Source organism: Ictalurus furcatus, chromosome 20 (genome assembly GCF_023375685.1).
Source record: "Ictalurus furcatus strain D&B chromosome 20, Billie_1.0, whole genome shotgun sequence".
Classification (NCBI taxonomy): domain Eukaryota; kingdom Metazoa; phylum Chordata; class Actinopteri; order Siluriformes; family Ictaluridae; genus Ictalurus; species Ictalurus furcatus.
This window is the reverse complement of record NC_071274.1, coordinates 10,749,104-10,773,367: the sequence shown is the minus strand read 5'-3', so window position 1 is coordinate 10,773,367 and position 24,264 is coordinate 10,749,104. Positions and strand designations below refer to the sequence as shown.

Here is a 24,264-nt window from a genome sequence, read left to right as displayed (position 1 = left end):
TTTTACTGACAGAACTTCTGTGTGTCTACATGGGAAACATTCAACCCATTTTGAAAACGTCAGTGATTGGCAAGCAATAATAATTCCTTTGGCATGGTGAGTTCTATGAAATATCAAAATCAATAAATGATCAAATGGTCCATCTGGCTGAGGGTGTGCTGTAGTAAGATACAAACAAATCATTTTGCTAACACTTTACAATACTGTTCAATTTATAAGTAATTACAGAGTCTTACATTTCTCCTGCAGAACTACTAGCTAACTATGGCTCTTGTATAATAACTAGTGGTTAATTACTGTTCACATCAACATTAATAGTTAAACCTTACCTTCCTCCTGGAACTCTATTACCTAATATACCTTAACCTATGCCAATACCTCAGAGTCTAATGTGTATATGTTATTATAGTTCTACTCAAAGGAGCACAATGTCAGAGTGTTGTTTTTATTTTGCCACTGGTTAAGAAAGAAATGGACAACAATAACCTACAGTTACACTTCAGTCATTTGTAATAAGTTTCAGTGTGTTGTTTATACACATCCATATAGTTCAAACTACTTGTATATCATTATAAATTTTGATCAGTAGAGTTAATCTTTTTGGTTGAATCTCAATGTCACGTATCGTGACGCAACGGAGATAAGGACGGATGCAATCGCAGGTTAACAGTTTTATTGAGAGAGACACAGGCAGGTAAATCCAAAACGTAATCCAATAACGTAATCCAGAAACATGCAAAAGGTCAGACGATCGGCAAACAGGCATACAAGGGACAAAGCAGGAATCAAGGTCGCGGTCACGGGATACAGGGTCGATCTACCAAACATGAAACAAACAATCACGAGACTGGGAGTGGAGAAACCAGCGTGGACTATGACTATGACTATCGTAAGGAATGTAAACGAAGTATCTAATCTATCCAATATTCCGCGCTGTGTGTTGGCAGGCGCACGGTATATATACAAACATAATCAACCTCATAATAGCTGACGGCTGAGGGTAATTCAGACACACGTGAAACAATAGCCAATGACAGAACAGGGAGGAGACATAACAAAACATAACAAATGCACGTGTCCAAATGTCACGATTATCAACGACGAAAAAGCAGGTGCTCGCGCACCATGCACGGCAGCGTGCATTCACATTTTCTGCAGCACGCTGCTTAAAGGGGAAGTCGTGACAACCCCCCCCCCCCGACCCCCCCCCCCCAAGGGCAATCCTCCCGGAGTGCCATGAAACGTCCATCTCCATTGGCGGCCCCGGCCCCCTGGGCAAAACGTCCCAAGCAGAACCAGGAGACCGCATGGTGTTCGTAGCGCAACAAAAAGGCAGAGCGACCTTCACGGCAGAGCAAGAAAGCAGAGTGGCGTCCTCGGTGGAACAGGAAAGCGGGGCGAAGTTCCCAGCATAGCAAGAAAGCAGAGTGATGTCCTCGGCCGAACAGGAAAGCGGAGCGACGTTCTCAGCAGAGCAGGATAGCAGAGGAACGTCCTCGGCTGAGCAGGAAAGCCGAGAGACGCCCTCGGCTGAACAGGAAAGCGGGGAGATGTCGTTGGCGGAACAGGAAAGCGGAGCGAAGTCCTCGGCTGAACAGGAAAGCAGAGCGACGTTCTCAGCAGAACAGGAAAGCGGAGCGGCGTCCTCAGCAGAACAGGAAAGCGCAGCGACGTCCTCGGCATTGCAGGAAAGCAGAGTGAAGTTCACAGCAGAGCAGGAAAGCAGAGCGACGTTCACAGCAGAGCAGGAAAGCAGAGCGACGGGCTCCGCAGTGCAGGAAAGCAGAGCGACGTTCTCAGCAGAGCAGGATAGGAGAGGAACATCTGCGGCTGGGCAGGAAAACAGAGCGCTGTACTCAGTGGTGCAGGAAAGCGGAGCGACGTCCTCGGCTGAACAGGAAAGCAGAGGGACGTCCTCGGCTGAACAGGAAAGCAGAGGGATGTCCTCGGCTGAACAGGATAACAGAGCGATGTATTCAGCAGTGCAGGAAAGCGGAGAGACATCCTCGGCTGAACAGGAAAGCAGAGCGACGTACTCAGCAGAGCTTGCAGGCTGAACTTGGTTGTCTGTTTCAGCAAACTCGGGTGTGAGCAGAACTTGGTCGAACGCATTTTCTGACTCTGGCGTGAGCATAACTTGGTTGGTCAGATCAGCAGACGTGGACATGAGCAGAGCTTGGTTGTCCATGTCAACAGACACTTGGTTGGTCAGGTCAGCAGACTTGGACGTGGGCTGAGCTTTGTTGTCCGGTTCAGCAGACACTTGGTTGGTCAAGTCAGCAGACTTGGACGTGAGCAGAACTTGGTCGGCCGTGTCAGCTGACTTGGGCGTGAGCAGAACTTGGTCGGCCGTGTCAGTAGACTTGGGCTTGAGCAGAACTTGGTCGGCCATATCAGTAGACTTGGGCTTGAGCAGAACTTGGTCGGCCGTGTCAGTAGACTTGGGCTTGAGCAGAACTTGGTCGGCCATGTCAGTAGACTTGGGCTTGAGCAGAACCTGGTCGGCCGTGTTGGCAGACTTGGACGTGAGCAGGGCTTGGTTGTCCGTGTTAACAGACCCTTGGGACAGTAACTGAGCTTTACAGTGGATCTGTGGGGCCGAGACCCCCTCCTGAACCTCAGGCTGGAGCTCTGGTGCTGGGGCCTCCCTGTTGACCTCTAGCTGGAGCTTGGCAGGTGAGCCCACCTCGTGGGTCTCAGGTTCGAGCTCTGAGGTCGCCAGGTTAACCTCCGGCTGGGGCTCTGCATGAGCTTGCCTGTAGTAGTGGGTAAACAGCAGGGCAGGTTTGCCTGCCAGACTTACCCCCCCCCCCCCCCCCAAAAAAAATTGTTCTAGCTCGACCCTCACTTCCGGACTCCCGAACCGCATCATGAGCTCCCCTGTCTTCCTGCTGCATCCATGTTACGGCGGAATATTCTGTCACGTATCGTGACGCAACGGAGATGAGGAGGGATGCAATCGCAGGTTAACAGTTTTATTGAGAGAGACACAGGCAGGTAAATCCAAAATTTAATCCAATAATGTAATCCAGAAACATGCAAAAGGTCAGACGATCAGCAAACAGGCATACAAGGGACAAAGCAGGAATCAAGGTCACGGTCACGGGATACAGGGTCGATATACCAAACATGAAACATAAACAATCGCGAGAGACTGGGAGCGGAGAAACCAGCTTGGACTATGACTATGGTAAGGAACGTAAACAAAGTATCTAATCTATCCAATATTCCGCGCTGTGTGCTGGGAGGCGAGCGGTATATATACAAACATAATCAGCCTCGTAATAGCTGACGGCTGAGGGCAATTCAGACACATGTGAAACAATAGCCAATGACACAACAGGGAGGAGACATAACAAAACACAACAAATGCATGTGTCCAAATGTCACGATTGTCAACAACGAAAAAGCAGGTGCTCGCGCACCATGCTCGGCAGCTGCATTCACATGCTCTGCAGCACGCTGCTTAAAGGGGAAGTCGTGACACTCAGGTGACACTCACAGTATAAATCACACCCTATGTAGTGAAAAGTGCTAGTAAAGAGGAAGTAATTTGAGTTTTTGCATTAAAAAAAAAAAGACGTTGAATCCCACGTCATGGGAATAATTGGGATGTTACAGTTTGTTCTGTTTCTGCTTATTATTATTATCTTATTTAACTGTTTCAGCTAATTAAACTATAACTAAATTGTCAGCACTGTTTTGTACCATTATATCAGCTCCAAGTCACTTAATGTTGTATGCATTTGAACTATATAGTTATGATTTTAAACAACTAGATGGCTAAAGTTCATGAACAAACTTTGATGTTGGCTTGACAGAGCCTGCTAAACATGCTAAAAGTGGTAAAGGATATTACAATGTTTTGTTGTCATTGATTTAAAAATGTTGAAAATGTGTAACAGTTAAGCATGTAAAGGGTAAATTGCTAAAAGTAATATGTAAAGGGTAAAATGGTAGTAATGTTGGTTATAAATGCTAAAATGCAGCCAATTTTCAAATTGCAAGAGTTGCAATTATTTTAATTAAGGGCTATCAAATATGGGAACAAGCATCCACTTAGTCATTGATGGTTTGCTTCCTGAGCATTTTATGTTTGCTGCAGAGTTTAACCAATTGGGGACATTAACACTGCACATGCTGAGCGAATGAGCCAAGAATGTCATTTGGAAAAGATGAGCAGGAGCGGTACAACTCCACAACAAAGTGTGTCTGTAGAAGAGTAAAGTCCTGCCGATGATTTGATACCTTAAAAAAAAAAAAAAAAAAAAAAAGCACCACATATATTTCGAATTTATTTTGGATTTCAATGTTCTGATGTACTTCAAAGGCAAGTACTTTGTAAAACCTGCCGAATGCCTGTGTCGACCACATGTGGCAACACAACCAACCTGTATCAACACCTGCAGAAGTATCACAGACACATCTATGATGAATGCATGGCCAGAAGGTCCACTGGTGAACACATGGATTCGTCGAAATCACCACGACTGACTTCCAAGAAAACTTCAATTTTTCAAGCAATAGAAAGTGCCACACCCTTTGACAAATCTTCACGAAGGTACTGCGAAATAACAGACACCATAACAAGTTACATGGCTAAAAAGATGGTGCTGATTAATGCTCACACAAAAGATGGTTTTAAGAATCTTATTGTAACGCTCAATAAAATACATCACTTTCCCTATGATATGTTCTTTACTCAAGCCATTCAAAAACTGTACGATACGTGCAGGAAGAAGGTTGAAGCTGAGCTGAAAGATGTGGAATATTAAGTGACAACAACTAACATGTGGTCCAGCAGGACGACTGAACCATATCAGAGCCTCACTGTTCATTTCCTATGTGTGGATTTTGAATTAAAGAGTCATTGTTTACAAACATCATACTTTCCAATTGACTATACGGGAGAAAACATCGCTTCTGGATTGAAAGATGCACTAGGTGGCTAGAAGAGGATCCCCTGGCCTGGTCGAAACAGCACCAGGTTAACTTTTCCAGGTGGAGCAGATTGGCTTCCTGATACCTGTGTGTTCCTTCCACAAGCACACCGTCAGAAAGACTCTTCAGTGCAGCAGGCAATATAGTAACATGTCAACTGTCATGCCTCAAACCAGAGAGAGTGGATATGCTGCTCTTTTTGTCAAAAAATCTTTAAGCACATTACCCTGAACAGTGTGAAAATGTGATGCAATCAAGACGTGAACGTTTTCTTGTTAGCTTTTTGGCCTCAAAATTATTCATGAACTTTGCACTTTAAATGGCAAAAACTTTTGCCATCATTGTTGTAACCTTAATTTAGGTTATGGTAAGTGTTTTACTGATGTAGAATTGTTTACAGTGTGTTTGTGTTCTTAAAAGTTTAAGATTTTATTCATATTTAAGTTAATTTAACTTTATTCTAGATACTGTAGTTATTTGCTTGATTTATCATGACAGATGCTTGCATCATGCCAGCTTTATTTGAAAAAAAGAATGCCACAATTTTGAAGTGGTTTTAAATAAACAGTAGAACTAGAAATTGCATTGTTTTGTTTGTTTATTGTAGTGTTAGAAGATAAATTTGTGATTATGCTTGGTCTTTCTTTGATGCTGTGCAAACCACCACAATAAACCTGTAGCTCTTTTCTTAAATAATAGTAAATCGCATTTTAAATTACAAATTGCAATTTTGATCAGAAAAATCGCAATTAGAATTTTTCTCCAAATCGTGCAGCCCTAGGTTGTTTAGTAGAGTGTAGGAAGATGATTACTAGACTAACTCAACCAGTAGTAAGGGTGCTACTAAGTCACTGCTATGCTAGCCATTTTGTATGGTAGTGGAAGCTAGGTAATCCCAGCTGATGGTATTGGTATTGCTAGGTTGCTGGAATGGGTTCACATGTGGTTGCTATGGTGTTTCTAGAAGGTTTCAATATGATCCCAGTTGGTTATGCTGTAGCTAGTCGGTTGCTAAGGAAACTCAGATAGTTGCTAGGGTGTTTACTAGGAGGCTGTTATCGGGTCTTATGTGGTTGCTGCAGTGTTTATAGAAGGTTTCAATATGATACCAGTTGGTTGCAAGGCTGTAGCTAGTCAGTTGCTAGTTGTTATGGTGTTAATTAGTTGCTATTGTGGTCCAGCTGGTTGCTAGGGTGTTGTTAGTTAGATGTTTGGAGTTCCAGGTTGTTGTTTCTAGGAGGTTTCTATATGATCTCAGCTGGTTGCTAGGTTGTTGTTAGGTGGTTGCTATGATATTCCAGGTGGTTGCTATGGTGTTGGGAGCAGGTTTCTGTGATAATCCAGTTGGTTACTAGGGTGTTGCTAGATTCCCCATGTACTACATAATGATTGAGTTTCATGTCTTTAAATCCTGCAGTCTGGTTTGCACGATCTAATGAATAAAAGTACCCCAACCTTTTCCCTATGAACAAATGCCCCACTTCAGAGCATTGGTACACGTCAACTTTCCAATATTTCCTAAAAGCACAAGCACTCCTTCACATATGAGATCTATGCCTGTGGCGAAAGATGTAGCTCTACATCAAAAATTGCGACCTGTGAAGATGGTACAATTTTTTAAACATAATAATAATAATAATAATAATAATAATAATAATGAGGAACAGAATGTTGGCTCTTTCAAGCCAATGTAATAAAGTGAAATGCATTAATGATGACATGGAACAATACTGTAAAGTGAAACACGTGGAAAATAACTACTAATGATTAACGTGTTACTGTGTTCAGGAGTTAATGATGATTTACAACAATACTACACATGGTAATTTATTACTAATTACTGAAATGTTAGTGTTTTATTATTTAAAAAAAAAAAAAATTACAACATTTTTATGTTATTGGAGAATATTTGTTTTTCATTGCTACATTACAGCCATGTACTTTTGTAGGTTACTGTTGTTCATCTCTTTCTTTAGACCTTGACTGGCTAAATAAAAACAGCACTCCAACCCTTTGCTCCTTTTAGGGGACATATAATAACTCTTAATAATAACAACATTTATAAAAACAATCAGTTTTTGTTTAGTTTTAGAACTATAATAACTGATAGACACTAGTACTGGAATAGGTTAAGGTATATTAGGTAGCACAGCTCTGGGAGGAAGGTAAGGCTTAATGTGAGGTAAGAATTAATGTCGATATGATCAGTAATAAATCACTAGTTTTTATAAAATAGCCAAAGCTAGGAGTTCTAACTATGCAGGAGAAATGTAAGTAATTATAGCTTAGTTAATAATGAACTCCTACTAGCTTACTTACTGAGTAATCAACTAATATTTAACAAAAATAAGTGTAATGAAGAACTACTAATTATTTCCTGCTTAGTTCCTACATAGTTACCCATGAGTTGAACAATACTGTGAAGTGTTACCAAAATGTTTTGTTTGCATACTACGGCTGCACACATTCAGCCAGCTGGACCATATGATCATTTATTGATGGATTTCATCAAAGTCACTGCATGCCAAGGGAATCAGTATTGTTTGCCAATTATTGACATGTTTTCAAAATGGGTTGAGTGTTTCCCATCTAGACACTCAAAGCTCTGTCAGTAGCTCAAAATCTTGTAATTTTATGGAAATTATTCCAAGATGAGGCATCACAAGGAAATTTTCTAGTGACAATTGCATTAATAGCCTTTCAGAAAGTCTCCAGATAGATCTGAAGGCACAATATGATTATCACCCTCTCATTATGCTCATTATGTTTAAAAAAAAGGTGAAATTATTTATTTCATATTGATCTTATTCAAACAGTGTAGTGGTAAAGGTTAACTTGCTTAAAATATATTGGTGCAGAATGTCTCATTCAGAGCATTTGTGTGAATGTTTGATACACTGCAATGTAATGTACGCTTGTGCCAGAACACTGATCTTCAACGTATAGAAAGTGATGCAAATACGTTGCATACGAACATTTATTCTGTGAGATTAGGTTGCATTTTGTATACCTCCAGCAGTGATTTTATGTCTGGGAGAGAATGTGTCTGTAGGTCTGTATAACTGGAATGTGCATATGTGCATAACTGCGTGTACCCATTGCTGTCCATAGCTGTCCTCAAGATCATTGACATTGCGGTCGTCCCAGTCAATTCGCAATCCCAGAAGTCTATAAGGCAGAAATCCATTCTCCGCCAGTATCACAAAGTAGGTAAAGAACCCAGCCAGGGCCTGAATCATACCTACACATACACACAAATTAGTATAGACAGGTGACAAAGGGAAAATGTTGGCTTTATTATGGTGTGGGGAGCATTTTGCTGTCATGGTTTGGGTTAACTTTTCCAATTACAGGGAAGGACTTAAATTAGCATGCTGTTTGTGTGCTTTTTGTACTATATTACCTCCCCAACAAAGTTTTTAGACTGATGGTATTCTTAGTCGGTGACCTAGTAAACCAGTATCATGATGTATTTATTGATAGAGACTTCAAAGAACGTCTGTAAGTTGCTCTGGATAAGGGCGTCTGCCAAACACCATAAATGTAAATGGAAGAGGTACTGCAAATTAAAACAAAGTATCCTGAGTGATCAGCTTTATCCGATAATCAGTCAGAATACAATGCCCATATCCATAGGGTATGAGGGATCACCTTACTAAGGCACTTTTTGGTACTTGTTATCCATCTGTAGAACATAGATTGTATCATACTTGCACTACATGTTCACCACAGTTATGTTTTGGGATTACACAAGTTTACAAATGTAACCATGATTCTAAGACTGAGTGAAACACAGCCAGTGTGGATTTTAGTAGAACTAGTCGAGTTTTCCCATTTGTTTGTTTCCTTGCTGAGTACTATTACTTGTTTCCTTGCCAAGAACTAATAGCAAAGTCATCACCTATGACTTTAAATGTGGAGGTGATAAAAATCACTTGCTACGTCATGCTTGTCCATTCTCATCAAACTGTGGGACACAGGTGGCCTTGGAAATAGAGGGTTTGTATTTTAAAGGTTCTTTAGATTTCCCAAGGGCAGACCTTGCTAGATAATATAAGACAGCACTCATAAATATTAAAGTAAAATAGTAAGTATCAATGATACTTCTTACTAAGGAGAGGAATTTCTCAAACTCAACACAGAGCATGTGGGTTACAATGATGCAACATTCAACCTATAAAATCACACTCCCTTGAGGTAGCCATAGCATGCATGGCATTTAATGGAAAATCGCACCTCTTTACCTGTCCTCAATTATGCATTTGCAATTACTTCCTTTACCCAATGGGCTAACCTGGCTTTACACAGCAGAGCCCTCTGATGGTGTTCCCCAAAGCACACCAACAGCTCGTCAATGAATTCCACATAACAATTGAGAGCCCTCACTGGACACAGAGCGGCCCTGGGCACATTCTCAGATAGGTAGGCAGATAGGTTGATCGATTTATTAATGTTGGATTCATGCTAGAGTTTGACCATTGTTCCGCATGACAGTGGGAGACATTCCACATCATTAAGAAATGCAATTCAAGGCTTACCTGGCTGTAGTGATAGCTAGCAAAAAGCTGTCTTAAGTAAAAGACATTTTATGTTTGAATCTTCCATTGGTTCATATGGTAATTGCACAAACTGCTTTGCACCAATTCCAGATCCCACTGTGGAATCACTGTTTTATGTAAGAAACAGCCATTCCACACCTCTATGGAACATTTTTACTAATGTATGCACTCCCAGCAAAAACCAGTCTGCCCCTGCCCCCCCCCTGTATACAGATAATCCTGCCACATACAATTTTGAGGTAACCCCAGTCCCCATCTAATGGGTTGTGAGCACAGAGACTATGGTCTGTTTGAATAGAATGGGGCTATGTAACACTGTCTCTGCATACCAGTAACAGCAATGGGCAAACATACAGTCATAGATTTAAACAATCATGCACAACGTTTCCTGACCCAAAGCCCCTACTTCTGTCTGGCTGTTCACAAAAAAAAAGAACTTTTACTCTGCTGTAGGTTCCAAATGAACTGGGTATAGGCTTGCTACAATACTGTGCATCCCCTGTATGATTGTATTATTATTGGTCTGGTAGGCATACAGGTGACAAAGACAGGAGGTGTACATCCCCCAACTGTAGCCTCATTCCTTGCTGCAGCTATACAGCACAGATGAAGTTGATCACCTGCAAGGCATGCTTCACAAGTTACCAATGGCATTATGCTGTAATTATGGCAGGGCTCTATAAGTGTCTGTCACATATTAATTTCCAAACAATTTGGGCACTAATCATGTTCTTTGTCCACCCCATTGTGGTTTGGCAGAACAAACAACTTGCCACAACTGGAGAATGTGGCTAGGGCAGAAAAAATTGGATGTGGGCTGTTGCCTTCAGCAGACCAAACCATGACAACCTTTGCAACGCCTTCTCCCAAGTCTATTTTGGGCAAGGCTGGCTGCCCTAATAAAAACTGCAGAGTGATGGATGGTTTGCTGTCTAATATGCACAAAGCCATGGCGGTTCAGACTAAGTTGGCAAATGCCATTCTCTCATTACTCCTGTGGGAGCTGGTCATAAAGCTCATGAAGAGCAGGCGCCATATAATGTTTTGGACGAGCTTAGGCAGGTTTCCATCCTTCTGCCAGTAGTTATGAAAGAGTAGGCAGCAGGGATAGCCATGGCATGTCTTTGAGTGGCGAGGCATCACTTGTGATTGTCACAGTCTCGACTCCAGCTGGATGACCGTGACTGTATCTCTAGACTGTCTGTTGAGCCTTCTAGCATCTTTGGGTCAGACGGACTCCGCCTATATCAGCAGGCCCAAGAGGTGTGTTGCTATGCTAGGGAGCTCTCAAGCACATATGGTCAGCATAGAAGCAGGTACAGACCTAAACAGACCCAGCCTTGGGATTTCCCAGACCAACTCCAGTGGGGTCCCGAAGACCTGAGAGTCAGCTTGAGTCAGCGACAGGGTAAGAAGAGGGATGATGGGACGGGCCAAGTGTACCCATCACTTCGCTCCTGATAATGTGCCAGATTTGGGCTGCCTTCGCTCCCATTGGCAAGGGTCACAGCTTGGGGCAACCTGAGGCAAAGTCCCTTCAACTATGACTCAGGGGTATTGGTTGCAGTTTTCCCCAGGTATCTCCTCTGACAAGGGCTCATCTGTGATGATTTTTTTTTCAAAAAAGGGGCCATCAAGGAGGTGGGGAAAGGAGACCAACAGGCTGGATTTTTCTCTCATTATTTCATTATACCCAATCTAGATGGGGAACTTCGCCCAATCTTGGACCTCAGGGGACTAAACAAATACCTTCAGCCCCTGAAATGCAAGACACTGGCAGTTCCAAGAGTACGACAGACAATAAGCAAAGGCAAATGGTTTGCCAATGTCATTCTCAAAGATGCCTATTTCCAGATACCAATCTGGGGAGGACAGTGGCACATTCTGAAGTTTCAGTCAAAAGGACAGGACCTACGAATTCAGAGTCCTCCCACTCAGCATGGCTTTGGTACCCCAGATATTCACAAGGTGTATGGATGCAGTCCATGCCCCACTTCACTTTCTAGCTATCAGGGTCCTGCATTATCTAAATGATTGGTTGGTCTGTGCCCCAAAAGAAAAAATGTGCCTGAAGGACATGTCTGTGCTTGTGGAGCATATCAAACACTTAGGTCTTCATCTCAATATGAAGAAGAGCAAGTTGGAGCCATCTCAAGTCACTCAGTTTCTGGGTCTGAATTTGGACTCCAGAAATGCAACTGTGACTCTGACCTGAGAGAGACAGGAGGCAATCAAAGCTTGCCTCTCTCACATTCAAGTAGGGGCAAGTGTCAACTGGGGGTTGTGTCTCCATCTAATGGGCCTCATGGCAGCCACAGCATAGGTTATGCCACTTGCACTTCTACACATGTGACCTGTGCAGTGATGCCTCTTCTGTCTAGGGTTAATTACTGAGAAAGCTTGGTCAACAAAGGTGCTGGTCTCATGGTAGCGCACAGCTGGTGGAAGCATGGGATGAACATGGAAAGAGGCAGCATGCTGGGCCCAGTATGCATTTGGCAGCTAGTATCAACAGATGCCTACCAGCTAGGCTGGGGTAGGCTGGGACCTCAAGGGCCACTGGACCAGCCATTGAGTGCCATAAAATTAGATCCTAAAAGTCCTAAAAGTAGATAAAGAGATCCCAATTAAACAAATGAGACAAAAATATTATACTTGGTCATTTTATTATTGAGGAAAATAATCCAATATTACATACCTGTGAGTGGCAAAATTATGTGAACCTCTAAGATTAGCAATTAAATTGAAGGTAAATTTAGAGTCAGGTGATTTCAATCTATGATATGACAATCTCATGTGAGTGAGCACCCTGTTTAATTTAAATGACAAGGATCTATCAGTCTGATCTTCACAACACATGTTTGTAGAAGTGTATCATGTGATGAAAAAAAGAGGTTTCTGAGAACTGCAAAAAAAGAGTTGTTGATGCTCATCAGGCTGGAAAAGGTTACAAAACCATCTCTAAATAGTTTGGACTCCACCAATCTACAGTCAGACAGATTTTGTACAAACAGAGGAAATTCAAGCCCATTGTTCCCCTCCCAAGGAGTGGTCGACCAACAAAGATCACTCCAAGAGCAAGATGTGTAATAGTCCATGAGGTCACAAAGGAACCCAGGGTAACTTTTAAGCAACTAAAGGCCTCTCTCACATTGGCTAATGTTAATATTCATGAGTCCACCATCAGGAGAACACTGAACAAAAGTGGTGTGCATGGCAGGGTTGCAAGAAGAAAGTCACTGCTCTCCAAAAAGAACATTGCTGCCTGTCTCTGAAAAGATCATGTGGACAAACCAGAAGGCTATTGGAAAAAATGTTTTGGACGGATGAGACCAAAATAGAACTTTTTGGTTTAAATAAGAAGAAACACTGCATTCCAGCATAAGAACCTTATCCCATCTATGAAACACTGTGGTGGTAGTATCATGGTTTTGGCCTGTTTTGCTGCATCTGAGCCAGGATGGCTTGCCATGGTTGATGGAAAAGTGAACTCTGAAGTAGCAACTTTTAAAGGAAAATGTCAGAACAGCTGTTCATGAACTGAATCTCAAGAGAAAGTGTGTCATGCAATAAGACAACGACTCTAAGCACAGAAATAGTAAAGAATGGTTAAAGAAGAATACATTTTGTTATGGAATGGCCAAGTCAAAGACCTGACCTTAATCCAGTAGAAATGTTGTGGAAGGACCTGAAGCAAGCAGTTCATTGAGGAAACCCACCAACATCAACTAGAGTTGAAGCTGTTCATTTCTGCAATTTGGCTCTGATAAACTGATAACTGATAAAATAATCTGGACTCCAAGAGGCTGAAAAAGCCTTTCTGGACCTAAAAACACAATTGGTTTCCGCACCCACTCAGGGATTACCCGATATGTCCAAACCTTTTGTTCAAACTGTTTGGCTGTTTGGCTTCATGACTTCTATTCTTCTGCAAACACACAGTGCTAAATTACTTCCAGTGGCTTACTTTTCCACCAAGCTAGATCCAGTAGCACGAGCAATGCCAGCATGTTTACACGCTGTCGTTGCATCCACTTTATGTGTCGAGGCCTCAGCACTGCTTGTACTTTTTAAGGAACTGAAACTCTTGGTCCCACATGTGGTTTCAGTGCTTTTGTTGCAATAAAAGACTCAATTCTTATCATCTGCTCGTAAATGCCAGGCTCACACCAAAAACATGGATGTGATTTCAAGGGGAAATGCGTTTGCTGATGAGGAAGCAAAACGGCTGCTTCTTCATTATTTGCAATCTCTTTAAAAAATGTACTCTTGAAACAATTAACCATTCCTCAAATTGATGAAGTCCAAATGAACTCCCCAAGAAAAAATGGTGTGGAAAAAACACAATTGCACACTTCGGCATAATGTTTGGTATAGGCCTGATAAGAAACTTGTTTTACCTAAAGTATACTTTCCTTATGCTTTAAATTGAGCCATGGGGTCTCAAGAGGAGAGATGGTACAAGAGATAAACAAACATTTCTATACTATAGGATTCACTACCTATTCAAAAATTTTTTGTGAACACTGTCTCACCTGTGCTAAATTTAATTCACTGGGGAACATAAAACCACCAACCTTGACCTTCCATAAACCAGAAGGACCATTTGAATACTTAATTACTCAATGATGGATTTCATTGAATTGACTCCATGTCAAGCAAAAAAAATACTGTCTGGTGATTGTAGACAGCTGGTCAAAATGGGTAGAGGCCTTCCCAGCTGGGAAAGCTGATGATGCTACAGTAGCTAAAATATTGGTGAATGAAATCATTCCTAGGTGGGGAATCCCTGTAAAAATCTACAGTGACAATGGGCCACATTTCTCTAACAAAGTTATAGATGTCATTAGTGAATGGCTAGGCTGAATGGATCTCAGAAAACACTGTGCATACTATCCTCAATCATATGCAATGAAATTTTCACCAGACATCAGTATTAACTCATGAAATCCGGAAATATAAAGAATTCACTACATTGAAGTCCATAAATAAAATTATGTGTAATAAAGGGGAATAGCACAGGAAGAAAAAAAATTATTGAACAAGCTAACTGAAATTTATTTAATATTTAGTGGAGAAGACTTTGTAATGACAGCTTCAAGACACTTCCTGTATGAAGAAATTAATTGGCTGCAGTATTCAGGTGTGGTTTTGGCCCATTCTTCTAAACATTGTCTTTAAATCTGTTCAATTGGATTCAAGTCAGGTGATTGACAGGGCCATTATAACGCTTTTTTCCCCTCTGAAACCAATTTATTTATGTTGTGAATTCTTTATATTTCCAGATTTCTTGAATTAATACTAATATCTAGTGAAAATTTCATGTTAATAGCCTCATAGGAAATATAGTTACTAAAAAAAATGTTGATGCATCCAATACTTATTTCCCCCAGCTGTAATTAAAGTAAAAAATTATCTAACAGGGGAACTCCAGACTCTCTCAGTTCATCAAAGCTGCTGTAGTTTCATGCCAAGGGTTTTCTTTCAGTAGTGTTGTCTGATCCACACCTAAATTAGTCTGTTGAGCTTCATAAATTTCTTGTTTTAACAAGACCGTGAGGGGATGGAAAGAAAACAGTCAATAATTTGCCCAGAGAGGACACACAGTGTATCTAAAACACAAAAGGTGTTCGCAAAACTGATCAGCTATTTGTATGCTTTAAAAAAAGAATGTTGGGGCAAGCCACGCTCTAAGGCGAGGCTACCATATTGGGTTGTGGAGACAATCCAGCTGGCCTATCAGGAAACGGATGGGCCACCACTGCTAGGACTGAGGGCACACTCAACACGAGGGGTTGAAATCTCATGGGCCTTATGGCAGGTTGCCTCTCTGTAGAAGATTTGTGGGGCAGCCATGTGATCATCTACCATTACCTTTACTAAATTTTACAGGCATGAATGTTGCAGCGAGTCCCTCTTTTGGAGAGCTGGTGCTGGGAGCAACCAGAAATGAACATGTCATCTAGGCTGTCATCTCAGGTTCAGCCGTGGTGTCATCCTTGCATCAGGCAAGGTGACAGGTAAGGCCTCTCATTTTTCCCCCTCCATTCTGGCATCTTGCAAGGGAGGTGAGCTGTTGGTAGTGTCTCATGCCTGGCATGAGACTGTCAATTTGTAAATATTGTACATAGTTTGTTTGTTAATTGCACCATCCCTTCATGGTGTGTCTTACAGAGTTTCCCTGTACATATAGAATATGTAACAGAGTGGAGAGATAATCTCAATATGATAGAGAACGTTTGGTTACAATGTAACCTTTGTTCTCTGAGTGAAGAGACTATCTCTCCATCTTGAGGCTGCTTTGGGACATATAGCACTGAATTCATGCCACTATGGCTGTTTTATAGGGCACAGCTGGAGTGTCTTATAGAGTATCCACTTCACCAGACCCAGAGGGTCAATTCCCAGTGCATATGGAATATGTAATGGAGTGGAGAGATGATCTCTCCACTCCAGAAACAAAGGTTACATTGTAAAAGCGATATTGCACTCTCAGCACCAGAAATATCCATGTCTCTCCTACAAGTGACCAAATGAAGTCACTTGAATCTTTACATATTGTCATGTGATGGAACAGCAGGCAGATGCAAATGCAGGTAGAGGAGTTTATGAAGATAGGGTCAGACAAATCCAAAATATATGCAATAATCAGATCCAGAAAACAGGCAATGGTCGGGTGATCAAGAAACAGTATATCAGAAGCAGGACAATATCAAAAACACTACGCAAAACTGGGTCAAGATCAGACTGGGTCCCAAGCAGAGATATACAAGGAATCAAGCTTATATTTTGCAAAAAGTTAATGAAACGAAAGTCCTTTTATGCTGTGGCTGTGATTGTGCTGTGAATTGGATGCAGGGGTGTGTGATTGAAATGAAGGTGAGAGTGAATGTGTCAATGTGTGAGTGTTCTGGGAATTGCAGACTGTGGCGCCCATGTTTGTAGGCCACAGTGCAGGCTGAGAGGTGGAATTCATCGCATGAGTAGACCTAACAAAAATGCCCACTAATTGAATTCATAGGGTTCTAAAGGTTAAGAGCATTTGAACCATTTGACCTGACTCAAAATTTCACAATAGAACAATAATGATGCAATAGTACTGCTTTCTTTATTTTTTGTAAGTACGGACTTGCCCTTGTGTGAGAGTATGTGTCTTACCAATCTGCCCATATGCCATACTAATGAGTCTCTCGTTGACCAATTTGTCAGTTTTGGGGTTTCTGGGTTGACGCTTCATAATGTCACTTTCTGCTGACTCATAAGCCAGAGAAATGGCAGGAACCTAGATGAGAAAAAGAGAGAGAGATGGAGAGTGAGAAGGAGAGAAAGAAAGTATGTGCAACACTGCCCATAGGCAGTAGCAGTAGAACAGCAGCAATAATACAATATTAAGAAATTGTGCATTTGTGTGAATGTGTGTGCGTACAAAACAAGTGTTTCTTTGTACTCTATGTCACAAAGAGGACAAACGACTTTCATGGATTGAAAATGATGAAGACAGAGAGACCTAGAAAGATAAATGAAGAAAGTGACTGAGGGAGAGCATTCTTGTGTCTGTCAGTCTGAAACATATTTGTAGACTGAATGCAGATCATTGTGATGGTACCTGGGGCCATGTGTAAAGAATGAGTCTGTGTATGTGTGTGTGTGTATATATGTTTGTCTCTTACCATGTCAGTTCCCAAGTCAATGCAGAGGATGGTGACAGTACCCAGAGGCAGAGGAACACTAGCGATGATGAAGAGTAGAAAGGGAGAGATCTCAGGGATGTTGCTGGTAAGAGTGTAGGCTATCGACTTCTTCAGATTATCAAAGATCAAACGACCTTCAGGAGATATACAGAAAAGATGATGTAGATGACTCTGCAATTTTTGAGGCTTATGGCCTACACAGGAAAACTGCTGAAGACTAAAGGCCATTGCATCGTCCATATTCAACTTTAGTCCTAGTGTTATAGCAATATTTATGTGGGGAAAGTTACTCATCAAACTCAGATTACGCTGCTGCATAAATCGATTTTCTCACATTCAGATTATGCAAATCACTCTGAGACAGGGTTTTTCCAATAGTGTCTAGGCCACTACCTTTAAATACGAGCATTTCCCTTTAATGAGTCTTTATTGGTCACATATACAGTAGAGTACAGTGAAATTGTTTTCTTTGCATACTTTAAGCCAGAAAAATATAAATTCAGGTATAGAAAATATGTACTGAAGAAGGAAATAACATTTTATTTCTTTGCTGTCAAATATAATATGATGTAACATAAAAGCAAGAGACAATTTAAAAAGGAAATATCAAAAAGGCTAATATGAAGATATATGAAAGAGATGATGGCATTGAAATAAACGTAATAGGAGTTTAGTATGTTGCTGCATGAATAGATAGTTGTAATTATGACATTAATCACTGCAAGTTGGTTTAATTTAACAATATGAGTTGTACCCTCATTAATCAGCAACTTCTAAAATATCTCTTGATCCAAAATCCATCTTATAATTTTGGATGCAATTTTTTTATGTGCATGGGATATAGGCTAGTTTATCATGCTCTTGCTTATTTTATTTTTATTTTTATCACTGTATTTTGAGTTGTTGAATTTATAAAAATGTTTTTCTTTCAGTGGTGGCTTGTCCATAGAGGCATATAGAGGTATATACAGTCCCCTCCAAAAGTATTGGAATGACAAGTCAAATTCGTTTGTTTTTGCTATACAGGTGCAGCTGAAAAAAATTTTTGAATATCATGGAAATGTTAATTTTTTTTCCTGTAATTTAATTCAAAAAGTGGAACTTTCATATTCTAGATTCATTACACATAAAAGTGAAATATTTCAAGCCTTTTTTGTTTTAATCTTGATGATTATGGCTTACAGCACATGGAAATCAAAAATCCAGGATCTCAAATATTACAATAAAGAATTCGAATAGCTGTAAGCTGTGAAAAATGAACTTTTCCATGATATTCAAATTTTTTGAGATGCACCTGTACACTAAAGACATTCTTGCTATACACTAAAGACAAAGATGAATATAAGACAATGGATCCGAATTTCAGCTTTCATTTCCTGATATTTACATCTAGATGTGTTAAACAACTTAAAGCATGGCACCTTTGGTGGCAGACCACACAATTTTAAGGTGAGCAAAAGTATAGGTACAGATTGTCAAGGTAAATAACACTTAATATTTGGTTGCATATTTCTTGCTTACATTTATATAAAAATGTATTTATTTGTATTTATATTTATTTATTTAGCAGACACTTTTATCCAAAACAACTTACAAATGAGGAAATGCTTGCAATAACTGTTGTGTTTGCAGTGTGTTTTGGATCATTGCTGCCTGATGAATTTCCTCCCAATTAGATTGGCTGCATTTCCCTGTAAATTAGCAGACTGTTTCTGTAGACTTCTAAATTCATTCTGCTGCTAGACAGTAGACATTCAGAATTATTAGTTGCTTTAACAATCAAACAGGGCACACCTGGGCAACAAGAAACACCAGTCAGTCACATGTTCCAATATTTTTGATTACTTGAAAATGGGTGGGTTCAAAAAAAAGGTGTGATGTTCTAAGTTGTTGTTAAACACATCTATATGTAAACATAAGGAAATGAAAGCTGAAATTCTAATCTATTGTCTCATTCATATTTTGATCTCAAAGCCAGATGTCTTCAATGTACAGCTTAAAAAAAAAAAAAAACAACAGTTGCAGTTACAATACTTTTGGAGGGGACTGTACAGTATCTCACAGGGTTTAGACATTAATGGCTGTGTGTTGAGTTGTTTTGAGGGGACAGCAAATTTACACTGTTATACAAGCTGTACACTCACTACTTTACACTGTAGCAAAGTGTCATTTCTTCAGTGTTGTCACATGAAAAGATATAATCAAATATTTACAAATATGTGAGGGGTGTACTCACTTTTGTGAGATACTGTATGTCCGATGTTTAACAAATCTTAATCTTCCTCATTCCCAACTCTATACATTTTGGTTTCCATTGAACTACCAATTACATCTTTTGAGTGACCAATGCAGTTTTTTGAAAATTTCTATTTGACAAACATAAGCTGATGTTCTGTTGATTTGCTCACGTTTCAAGGTATTGTGCAATTGTAGAGCGGTATGCTCACTGCCCCATTTACCAACACAAAGTTATTTTTGGACCTGGTGGTCAAAAATGGGAACTGCAGTATTTTTATGATTTTTTGTAACAAAAGATCAAAAAGTTAAACAATAAAGATAATTTTTCACAGCCTTCTTTGCTCATATTTACAAAGGGTGCCAATATTAGTGGAGGACACTGTATCTGTATCTACAGTTGCTTTCGGAAGTTTATATACACTTATGAACATGAATGTGATGGCAATATTGAGCTTTCAATAATTTCTTTGAACTTTTCTTTTCTGGGACAGAATGATTGTACAACATACATCTTTAATAAATACAAAAACAAGAATTCAGTTCACAAGTTTTAATTTATTTGCATTTACATATGGATACTGATAATGGATGGTGGTAGTTCGACTATCATCCAATGAGCTTCTCCTAAGATTGGCTCAGTGCAAATAGTGTCCCAGCGCAGTTGATACAAATTACCTCCTGTATTGCTCCTTTCTACAGTGGAGCTGAATGAATCTTCTACTAAAGAAACACCGCTGTTTTAACTAGTATGTCATGGAGAGGATGCCTTTCATTATCCAGAATGGCTGTGAATTTTTTGAGTGTTCTCTTTTCCACCACCATCTTGAAACTGTCCCGAGAGCAGCCCAAGATTGAGCCAGCCATCTTGATCAGTTTGTTGAGGTTTTTTTTTTGCATCTCCAGCTCTAATGCTACCTCCCCAGCATACTGCTGCAAAGAAGACTGCACTGGTTACCACAGACTGGTAGAAGATCTCTAACATCTTGCTGCAAACATTAAAGGACCTGATCTTCTTCAGAAAATAGAGTCTGCTCATCCCTTTCTTGAGCACAGCCTCAGAGTTAACCTTCCAGTCCAGCTTGTTGTCGAGATGGACACCAAGGTATCTGTAGGTGTCAACCTGCTCAACATCCTGACCCATGAGGGTAACGGGACTGGTTGTGATCCTCTTCCTCCTGTAGTTCACCACCATCTCCTTGGTATTAGCCACATTGAGGAGCAGATGGTTCTTCTCACACCACTCAACAATGTTGTTGACCAGGTCCCTGTACTCCTCTTCCTGTCTGTCCCTTATGCACCCGACTACCACTGAGTCATCAGAAAATTTCTGAAGATGGCAGAGATCTGACGTGTACTGAAAATCTGTGGTGTACAGGGTGAAGAGGAGTTCCCTAAGGTGCTCCAGTGCTACTTAGCAGGCGCTCAGACAGGCAGGCCCCCAAGTGCACAAACTGGTGTCTGTCCGATTGGTAGTCAGTGATACAGGAGATCATGGGCATGTCTGTCTGCATTATTCTCATCTTTTCTCTCAGCAGAAGAGGTTGGATGGTGTTAAATACACACAAGAAATCAAAGAAAGTGATTCTCACTGTGGGGTTGTAGTCCAGATGGGTGTGGGCCCTTTGAAGTAGATATATGACTGCATCATCCATGCCTACCTGTGGCTGGTAAGCAAACTGCAAGGGGTCCAGAAAAAAAGTGTCTTGAGATCTTAGATGGAATAGCACCAGTCTCTTCAGGACCTTCATTATGTGCGATGTGATTTCTACTTGTCTATAATTGTTCAGGGTGTAGGGAGTTGTCCTCTTTGGAACAAGAACCAGGCAGGATATTTTACAAAGCTTTGGCACCTTCTCCAGTCGAAGGCTCAAGTTGAAGAGATGCTGGAGGATCTCACACAGCTGGTTAGTACAGACCCTCAGTACCCTAGGACTGATTCAGTCAGGCCCTGCTTTCTCAGGGTTCGGCTTCTCCAAGAATGAGAAGCCCACACCTCCTTTGTATTGTTCTGCTGAAGCCTACCCTCCAGCTTCCCTCTTTGTTCCCTCTCAGTCTCACCATCAACTCCTTCTGCACCCTCCTCATCTGTTGATGCTTCTTCCTGAAAGTGTACTTTTTGTTAAAAAGTTCCTTCAGGTCCTTGGTGATCGAGGATTTGTTATTAGGAAAACAATGTACCCCCCTCAGAGTAACTATAGTGTCTGTGCAGAAATTTATATAGTAAACAATAACCACAATGGCGACCGTGAATTCCCTTAGCAGATCATTCGGACATAAACCAAAAGCCAGCAATTCAACGTTTGGGCAACAGTGACGCTCCTTCACAAGCATGTCCCGGATTACATCGTCTGTTATTTACAAACAGTGTGACCCCTCCACCTTTCCTCTTACAACTCAGTTCAGCTCAGTTCAACCTCACTGTCTGAAATCCAGGGATAGAAGCATTGGAGTCAAACTGCACTCCCGATACTCCAGCTGCATCCCAATCAGTGCATTGAGCTCATCCATTTTATTGCTAAGAGACTGAACATTTCCCATGATCATGGAGGGAATAAAGGGCTTGTAAAGTCTCTTTTTTGCCTTTGTTTTGGATCAAGCTCTGCATCCCCTGTATGCTCTCCGCAATTCTTTACGAATGTTGAACCGCACTCCAGAGTGCACTGCAGATCTTCAGAGCAGCAGCAACTGATCATGTGTGTACATTAAGTGACCTGCTCTCTCCCTTTGTTCTCTATTCCAAGTGTAGTGTGCATGATACATTAAAAATCTATTTGCTAAAAAAGAATAAAACTTAGAATTAAGAAAAAGAAGAGCTGAAGAGACGAAATGTGGCAGATACATAAGTAGTAAAATCTAACATGGGTAAAATAATTAAGATATAATGTATCTCGAGATAGGAGCTGCTGTTATCAGCTGCCACTAGCATGGTGCCAGCTTGAAAAATCTGCAATATGGGAGTGGTCTATATCCCATATTGAGATACTGAACGAATGTTAGAAAGAGAACTTTAGGTTACTATCATAACCTTGGTTCTCTGATAACATCATGAGGTATCTCACAACACTGCCTGCCTTGCAGCTGACAAGGAGAAGAGATGGATAGCTCTTCTGTCTGCTTTACTTTACCAAACACAGTTGAATAAGTGTACGTCTAAACAGTTCAAATTGAGCTGCTAAACTCTATGCAAGATGTCTTTGTTGTTGACTCTCAACAGCCTATTACAGGGGTTAATTATCAAATTGACTAGATAGTAGCCTATTGTATAGCCTTAGGCATACATGTGATAGCCTCTCAACTGAATTTTGTTTGAGGCTAATTTTATTTATGAGGCTAACTTTATTAATGTTGTTCTGTCCCACCAAAATCTATGGTCATGAGCCACTTCTGTGCTCTTCTGTTAAGAAAACATGACCATGGTTTGAAGAACAAGGTGACCAAGCTGTCATCTGCTATGCAGTGTAGTTTATAATTTTATAAATAAAAAAATTCAGTCCTCCATGTGGAAAATATTATTTTTTTATTTATGATACTATTAATTAATTAACAATGATATTAATTCATTACTATTTTAATAATTTAATCATTTAATATACTTATGTATTTAATACCAACGCAAGTCTTAAAATTTCTTTACTTTTCTAACCCCCTGTTTACTCTCTTTATCTTACCTTCCTCCACACCTGTTACAATAGATGCAAAGTTGTCATCCAGCAAGATCATGTCAGCTGCTTGTTTGGAGACATCAGATCCTGCTATTCCCATGGCAATGCCGATGTCAGCCCTCTTTAGAGCAGGAGAGTCATTTACTCCATCACCTGTCACTGCCACTATAGCACCCTGCAAATACAAACAGTTACACCTTGGCTCTAGAAATTGCAACAACCATTAAACTAACAACTTCTTCCAATAGAGGCATTCCTAAACAGCATCCAAAAAACTACCATACCTCTAAGGCCCACCATTTTGTATTTATAGCAATGTATAGTCTCTTGAGAAGAAATGTGGTCAAGCTTAACTTTTCTGAATGAAACCCAGATGGCATGCACTATGTCAGGGTGGAGATATCCCTCTTTCAGCTCTTCCTCTGGTGACTCTGGACAGGAGTTCCCTTTCAAAGGGAACTCAATGTTGCGTGAGCTCCACGCTGGGGGAAGCACCCTCGCACATGACCAATATCTGAAGCTTGTGTTACATCTTACCTATTTATAGCATGATGAGGCTATAAATGAGCACGGCCTGCCGTGATCAGGTGACGTGGCAATTAAGCACGTCGCGTGATATAAAAAAAAAAGGCACCTGTGAAGCACGCCATCAGCCTTATCTTCAGCAAGACTGCAGGTCTTGGTGCTCGTCAGATCTGATCATCCACATTTGATAACCCCCATCAATCCCGTTCCTTTGGGCCCACCAGGAACTCCTACTGCAGCTCATACTTGTCTCGTATGGACAGTTTAAGGTTCTATGACTTTCCTACATCACTTGCTAGGTGAAATCTCCTGTTTGTGCACAACGTTTCTTTCCCCTGTTCAAGCCCTACATCTGCACATCGAAAAAAGCTTGATACATTGCCATTCCAGAATGCCAGGGATATGATCTGCTCCAAGCAGGAGCAAACTGCTGTTAAACTATTACAAAAACCCAGATTACGATCAAACAGAAACTACACTGTGGGCAGATGGGCTACATATCACAAGATACAGATTGGTAAGGTCTCGGAACTAGTACACCTTGTTGATCAACTATATAAGAAGCAATCTAGGGTCAACAGAGGACTAGATATAGCACAATCCTTAGCTGTAAGAGATAGTAATCATGGACCTTATATGGGAACTATG

At 40.8% G+C, this 24,264-nt stretch overlaps 1 protein-coding gene across 2 annotated transcripts in view; it reads right to left on the bottom strand.

The window, feature by feature from the left end:
* atp1a2a (ATPase Na+/K+ transporting subunit alpha 2a) overlaps window positions 1-24,264 on the bottom strand; it is a 94,886-nt gene that overhangs the window by 7,557 nt on the left and 63,065 nt on the right. Inside the window, exons 17-20 of one of the 2 annotated variants that reach the window (XM_053651038.1) lie at window positions 23,098-23,266; window positions 17,171-17,325; window positions 16,659-16,782; window positions 8,037-8,182 (exon numbers count right to left, since the gene is read on the bottom strand). In XM_053651038.1, coding sequence (XP_053507013.1) covers window positions 8,037-8,182; window positions 16,659-16,782; window positions 17,171-17,325; window positions 23,098-23,266 — 594 coding nt within the window. The remainder of the gene's footprint in view (window positions 1-8,036; window positions 8,183-16,658; window positions 16,783-17,170; window positions 17,326-23,097; window positions 23,267-24,264) is intronic. The other variant, XM_053651039.1, reaches the window with a different exon arrangement.